Consider the following 7,903-nt stretch of genomic DNA (forward strand, 5'->3'; position numbering starts at 1 on the left):
TGACATTCTTTCACTTAATCAATTAGAGAACAAGTGTTTCCTGCCCATCAATGTTGTTCTAAGATGTGGAATGGGGAAAGGGAATACTTTGGTAAGTAAATCATAGTTTGAGGTCATCATAGACCTGTGAAATAATAATTTTCCTATAATTTACTGATCTTTTTGGTTTTGCATTTCAGGGGAAAAATGGGAAGACCGTAACACTGAAGATCAGTACAAAAACCAGGGAAGAAATCTGAGGTGAGTTGCACTCACAGTTTAAAGCAGTGTCCCACAAGAGAATCTTCTTATGTCATGAAATTTAGAAACAAGTAGACACAAAAGGGCCCAGCTTCAAATTTATTTATTCTCAGAAAATTTTTACCAAAAAATGTTTTCTTAAGTGTGTCATGGATGTTGTTTCCCAAATAGTTTAAAACATATTCAGAGACTGCATATATGAATATCACGATGAAAATAGCAATGGTTGAGCTTTCTTGTAGAGCATTCAGTATATTCACTTTCAAACAATTTACATGGTGCAGAAAAACCTAACACTTTCCTGATAAATGATAAAAATGTAATACTAATATTTACTGTAAAATCATTAACAAAGAAATCATTAACAGTGTGCTTCTAATTTTTTTTTAAACAGAAGCCATACATTACGGAGATGCTGTGAAAGTGAAGAAGGTAGTCAGTGTGGCGAAAATATCAGCCTTATTCCAAATCTTAATCTGAACAAGAATTCTACTGCAGTAAAACCATGGGAGTGCAGTGTGTGTGGAAAAGTCCTCATGAGTCGTTCATCCTTTAATAGGCACGTTAGATCTCACACTGCACCCAAACCATCCAGGTATCAGGAATGTGGAAAGAAGCCTTATAAATGTAAGGTATGTGGAAAAGCCTTCAGTTATCTCCAGCCTTTTCAGAAACATGAAAGTAATCATAGTATAGAGAAATCCTATAAATGTAAGGAATGTGGGAAATCATTTAGATATCGCCAATCTGTTCGAAAACATGAACGGACTCACACTGGAGAGAAACCCTATCAATGTAAACAATGTGGGAAAGCCTTTCGATATCATCAGACCTTTCAAACACATGAAAGAACTCACACAGGGGAGAAACCCTATGAATGTAAGCAATGTGGTAAAGCCCTCAGTTGTCCAAGTTCCTTTCGAAGTCATGAAAGGACTCATACTGGAGAAAAACCCTATGAATGTAAAAAGTGTAGTAAAGCCTTCAGTTGTCCCAGTTCTCTTCGGAAACACGAGAGAACTCATACAGGAGAGAAACCTTATGACTGTAAGGAATGTGGGAAAGCCTTCATTTCTCTTGGAAGCTTTCAAAGACACATGATAACACATACTGGAGTTGGACCTTATAAATGTAAAGAATGTGGAAAAGCATTCAATTGTCCCAGTTCATATAGAATACATGAAAGATCTCACACTGGAGAAAAACCCTATGAATGTAAACAGTGTGGTAGAGCCTTCAGTTGTTCCAGTTCCTTTCGAACACATGAAAGAACTCACACTGGAGAGAAACCTTATCAATGTAAGGAATGTGGAAAAGCCTTCCATTGGCTCACCACTTTTCAAGTCCATGTGAGAACTCACACTGGTGAAAAACCCTATATATGTAAGCAGTGTGGTAAAGCCCTCAGTTGTCCCACTTCATTTCGAAGACATGAACGGACTCACACTGCAGAGAAACCCTACGAATGTAAGCAATGTGGGAAAACCTTCAGTTCTCCTTTAGGTTTGCAAATACATGAAAGAACTCACACTGGAGAGAAACCCTATAAATGTGAGAAATGTGGGAAAGCATTTGTTTCTCTCACAAGCTTTCGAAGACACATGATGACGCACACTGGAGATGGACCTTATAAATGTAAGGAATGTGGGAAAGCATTTAATTGTCCCAGTTCATTTCGAATACATGAAAGAAGTCACACAGGAGAGAAACCCTATGAATGTAAAATATGTGGTAAAGCCTTCAGTTGTTCCAGTTATGTTCAAGTACATGAAAGAACTCATACTGGAGAGAAACCCTATGAATGCAAGGAATGTGGGAAAGCCTTCATTTACCGCACAACCTTTCGAGGTCACATGAGAATGCACACTGGTGAGAAACCGTATAAGTGTAAAGACTGTGGGAAAGCCTTTAGTCGACCCAGTTCATACAGAAGCCATGAAAGAATTCACACTGGAGAGAAACTTCTTGAATGTAAGCATTGTGGGAAAGCCTTCAATTGGCCCACATCCTTACATAAACATGTCATGAGAATGCACACTGGATATAAGTGATAAATACAAGAGTTTCCTATCTTAACAAATACTGGGCTGGCCAAAGAGTTCATTCGGGATTTTCCATAACATCTTACAGAAGACTGAACTTTCTGGCCAACCCAATACATTCAAAGTCATATGAAAACTCTACTGGAGAGAAATGCTATAACATGTAAATAATATGGGAAAGCCTGATGTAGACTAATTCACATATAATGCTCCAAAAAATTCATAACATGAAATAAATGTTTTAAAAGTTAAAAAATATATCTTTATCAGTGGCTTATTCTGAAACTCAGTCTCTAATTATGGATTCTACTTGTTAATTTTGCAAATGAACACAACACTGAGTTGAAACAATTCTGTAAGTACTCTTTAAGCAATAGTATATAAGTTTAGTAGGTAGTATTTTTCCTTAAATTAGCTTATAGAATTTTTGTCTTTCCATTTTGAAATCTGTTGGATCCATGAGTGAACTGGAATATAATTGTAATGTGCCAATATTATATAATGTGCCAAAAATATATAATTTTTAAGTTGTTCTGTAAGTAAAGGGGGCATGGACTAATGACACTCTGGTAGTTGTTGGGATTTTCCTATTGGCTTCATGTGGCAGGTACTGGATATTTCTTACCCATTGTAAATATGCCTCTTTTATTAGAAAAACTTTTCTTTTGTCAGAAGAGCCTTCTTCCATTTTCCTTGCTAATAAATAGTTGGCATAAATTTGTAATTATGTGAAGTTTAACACAGAGTATAATCTCATTTGACTTAGTATTTACATCTTTTCTCTTTACTCTGTCATTTTCTCTTTGCTCTTTGTCATTCCATCTGACTGTGATTTGGGTAAGAGACTTTAAGACACCCATGTTGACATCAACTGCATACTTAAACAAAGCAACCTTACATTGTTTGCAAGTGCAATTATTTTAAATTCGTAGCTACAATATCTTTGCACTGAAGCAACATTTTTTCCCCCACCAATGCATTAAAAATTCTCCTACATTATTCTGATATCACCAGTTAGTGTCTCTTTACCCATAATTCAATTAGAATAATTATATCACTGACGTCAACTAGTGGTATTACCATCCCTTCATTCATATTGAGCACCTACTATGTGCCTGTGCTGTAAATACAACAGTGAACATAACTGATGTGGTTACTGCTCTCACATTGCAAGTCTGTGAGATTAAATATAAACATATTTCTAGCTACTTTTTAAAGTGTTATTAACATTTAAGCTCTGATTCATTTTTGTAATAACCTTGTATGTTAATGGACCAATAAGTCTTTATATTTGCAAAAAGAAAAGAGACCTGTTACAGGACACTAAAATGTAGAATTGGAGATGCTCTCCTGGAATGTTATGTTAACATGGGTAATATGTTGTGACCTACATTTTCTAGAACCTGTTCTTTTCATGGTTCCATGTTAGAATTCACCACTAGCCTCCCTTGCATGACATTTGGAAGGCAAAGTGAAGAAGGCCTTAGTTCTTGAGCCACACAGGAGTTTCACATATACCTGGTTCTAGCCCATTTTCCTTATTCTTTGCCCTGCCAGTCCAAAGTAGCCTCATTACCACCAGCTACATGACTTTCATTTTCTCAGACCTGTTGGTTTCCACAGATGCCTCCACAAGTTCCACAGCAAAGATCCCTCACAGTTTGGATTTTCCTGCAAGTCCTCATGTGTCCACCAGGCAACAAATTTAGACTGCTGTGATTGAGAACGTTTTGTGAAGCACTGACTCACCTCTTCTCTATATTGTACTTGTATAAGGTCTAATTTGTGTAGTAAACACATTGTTCTGTTGATATTGCTAGGGACTGTGTGTTCCTGATTCCACTATAGCAGCTACAGTGGTGCAGTCAGAAGAAAGTACGTGGTCCTGTAGTGAGTTCCTCTACTGCACTGTGCAGTGACTTCTGTGGCCCAATCCTTCCATGTGAGAATTAGCACCTTCCTCTTATCGGATAGATTATGGATATTTCCAATCACTCACAATTGAACATAATTCCTCAGTACATTTTCAGTTATGACTGATTGTATGTGATTGAAAACAATGGTTTTTTGTCAAATGCTTCTCTTTCAAAAAAACTTGTATACTAACAAATATTATCTTTTCCATTTCCTAATAGGATATATTGAAACATCCCATTGCAATTGTGGATTTTTAGATCAACTTTGTGGTTTTTTTCAAGGTAATCATCATACATTTTGATTCAGTATTACCGTGTATATTCTTCCTCAGGCAAATTTTTTTTTATAGTTAGAATTTTTGTCATGAAACGGATTTCTCATTTGTTCTTAATTAAAAACTTAAATCATGGTTTTGTTACTGCCTTCTTGCCAAAAACTGCCAGGTTCACACTTGTATTCAAACAGAGGGGCGTGGGGGAGGGATAAATTCGGTGACTGGGGTTGACATATACACACTACTGTATATAAAATAGATAACTAATGAGAACCTACTGTATAGCACAGGGAACTCTACTCAATACTCTGTAATGGCCTATATGGGAAAAGAATCTAAAGAGTAAATGTATGTATAACTAACTCACTTTGTTGTACACCTAAAACTAACACAACATTGTACGTAACTATACTCCAATAAAAAATTTTTTTGAAAAATGGATCAGAAAAAGCAATGTAAAAACAACAACAAATAGAGGGGCATAACGAATCATCATAATAAGGATGAACACAAACCATAAATGATAATGGGTCATATCAGTAAGAGACTGTCCAAAAGCTCTTACAGGATTTGGACTTGTGTTAGGTATTACCTCCTTTTCCAATCAACTGAGGCTTTATGAGTTTAGGTAAATTGTCAAGAACACAAACCTGGCAAGGGACAAAGACAGGGTTACTATTCCAAGCAAGGCTTTCTTGCTCAGAAGCTACTCTTGATGCTAATTTTTCAGCATCCCTCTTCTACTAGGCACTGTAGACTCAAATCATACACAATTTAGCATAAATAGGGCACTACACACTCTGGATATATAGCTGTGAAACAAGTTCTTCAAGTCCTGGCTCTTACATTTTTGTGGGAAGAGGTGATTAACAAATAGCACAATCTGGGTTTATAAGATGGAAATAAGAGCTTTGAAGAAAGTAAACAATGCTATGAGGTAATAGGGAGACTGGAATTGTGTGTCTGTGGCGGGTCAGGGCCTCATGAGTGAGGATGTCATCACTGATCACTTTTTATTTACACGATCTTGCGTCTTAAACACTATTTGAGGAACTGCTTGGGTGCAGATATAAGAAGTGGGGAGCAATACAGACATCCCTGCATTCCTGTGATCAACCATAATGGTTTCCCATAAAGACGTAGACATGGTTCATCTTCATCTTTGCCACAGTTGAAAGTTTTATTGCATGTAATAGTAATCATGAGTTTGGACATGGATTATCCAAGACTTGAGACTCCCCATTCCCATTACTTTGGGCCATGAGTAGTTTTGGTGTTTATGTTTGTATTTAACATCATTTGAAAAGATTTAAATTGCCTTTTAGGGACTTCCCTGGCAGTCCAGTGGTTAAGACTCTGAGCTTCCAATGCAGGGGATGCAGGTTCGATCCCTGGTCAGGGAACTAAGATCCCACATGACACTGGGCACGGCCAAAAATTGTAAAAAAATAAATTGCCTTTTATATTTCCATTATAATTTTGCTGCTACACAGATGGAGTGACTCCATGAAGGCTTTCTGGTCCTCCAAGTTTGAGGAAGGGTTCTGGTCATCTGCACACTTGTAGCCAGTCATGGGTTTTCCTGTGAGTGATATCTGTGCAAATCCAACATGAAACACTAAAAAGAGCTACGGATGTTTAGGGGGCAGTCATCCAAGGAATAAGTGAAGTGAGCTGCAGACAGAGGGCTATCCTCTTCAGTAATATCCCAAGTTAGTGGGAAAGGAGGTACGTCTGACATCCTCAAAATGGAAAGTTTTTAATGCCTTTTATAAGAAGAGAACTGGAAGCTTTTTGCTTCAATGGTCCACAGAGTTACAAAGCCCATTCTGCTGTTCATAGGTGTTATTCCCATAGTTTTAGACCTCCAGCACATGTTATGAAAAGGGAGGGGGGGCTTCCCTGGTGGTGCAGTGGTTAAGAATCCACCTGCCAACTCAGGGGACACGAGTTCAAGCCCTGCTCAGGGAAGATCCCACATGCCGCAGAGCAACTAAGCCCGTGTGCCCCAACTACTGAGCCTGCGCTCTAGAGCCCATGCTCCGCAACAAGAGAAGCCACCGCAATGAGAAGCCCGCTCACTGCAACGAAGAGTAGCTCCTGCTCACCGCAACTAGAGAAAAAGCCCGCATGCAGCAACGAAGACCCAATGCAACCAAAAATAAATAAAAATTTTAAAAATAAATTTATTTTTTAAAAAAAGGGAGGGGGAGGGATTACCAGCTTTGTGTTTCATTAAAGAGCAAAAGAAGTCTAAACTTCCTCCATGTTTTCAGTACTAACTTATGTCTTCTCTGCATGGTATAGATGTGATTTCATAATTATTTCTCTCAGTTGCTCCGCCCCTTCCCCAAGTATTCCTCCCATCTTTTTTTTTTTTTTTTTTTGGCCACACCTTGCAGCATGTGGGATCTTGGTTCCCCGACCACACATCCAACCTGTGCTGCCTGAAGTGGAAGCACAGAGTCTTTTTTGGCCTCCTGTGTTACAAATGAAAGTCAGACACAGGGAGAACAGGGTCTTACCAAACTCAAGAGCTCATAATAATGGAATCTCAGCTTAAAGGCCTAATGTGTGCCACCACCCATACTAGGCACTGTCAAAATTTTTATGCCTAGGAGAACAGTGCACAATTGTGCACTTTTACAAATGGAATCAAAGTTTACGAACAGGGCTCACATGACAACATGGTGTTCTACTGATATTGCATTCTGGAAAAGGCAGAGGCAAACATATAGGGACCTAAAATAGATCAGTGATTAAAGGTGGACAGAGTTAGTACAAATGGGCACCATAGGGGTGTTCTTTGGGGGTAATAGAGTATTCTCCATCTTTTGGAGGTAGTATTAGTATAAATTTGTGAAAACTCATAAATATGCTTAACAATAGTATGAAGAATTGAAGACCTGGAGAGGAAGGACTTAGTGCCCAACAAGCCTTTCTTGCAACCCCATCTTAATTAGGAAATGCCCTCTAGGGCTGCACCTGCCCACTGCCTATACACACAACTGGAGAGAAGTGAGAGGGCTCCCAGGATCTGCCTTTGACTTTAAGTCAGATTCTTCAGGCAGATCTCTGGGAAGGCAGGGGTCTAAAACAAAGGTTTACCCCACAGTTCTCCCCAAGTGGGCTCTGCCTGGGGACATACTGTTTCCTGGGCATCGGTATCATGTCTTCCAGGGCCATCTTGAGGGTATTTCTAGTTCTAAGTCCCACCTGAAACCTACTATGTCTGCTGGGTGGAAAGCATCTATAGAAATCCAGGTCTGTCCCACTCGAAAATTTCTCTGCAGCAACGCCAGGTGGCTGTGAGCTAACAGGGCAGAACAAGCAGTGACAGAAATCATGTCATGGGGCGCAACCCACCGCCATGCTCAGTGGCCATTTTTCCCTGAGGTCAAGAGATTTTTTTTTCTTCTGGACCAACGGA

The 7,903-nt window shown here is 38.9% G+C and overlaps 1 protein-coding gene across 3 annotated transcripts in view; it reads left to right on the plus strand.

The window, feature by feature from the left end:
* LOC111166771 (uncharacterized) overlaps nucleotides 1-4,608 on the plus strand; it is a 50,147-nt gene extending 45,539 nt beyond the window's left edge. For 2 of the 3 annotated variants that reach the window (XM_022558816.3, XM_022558818.3), the window contains 2 exons: nucleotides 180-240; nucleotides 635-4,608. In XM_022558816.3, the coding sequence (XP_022414524.2) occupies nucleotides 180-240; nucleotides 635-2,291 (1,718 nt within the window). In that variant the 3' untranslated portion in view covers nucleotides 2,292-4,608. The remainder of the gene's footprint in view (nucleotides 1-179; nucleotides 241-634) is intronic. The other variant, XR_016391486.1, reaches the window with a different exon arrangement.
* The last annotated feature ends 3,295 nt before the right edge of the window (nucleotides 4,609-7,903 follow it).

This window comes from Delphinapterus leucas, unplaced genomic scaffold (genome assembly GCF_059928025.1).
Source record: "Delphinapterus leucas isolate spDelLeu-1000000601 "Yukka" unplaced genomic scaffold, BTC_Dleu_Yukka2 spDelLeu_asBTCV2_sq25, whole genome shotgun sequence".
Taxonomy (NCBI): Eukaryota; Metazoa; Chordata; class Mammalia; order Artiodactyla; family Monodontidae; genus Delphinapterus; species Delphinapterus leucas.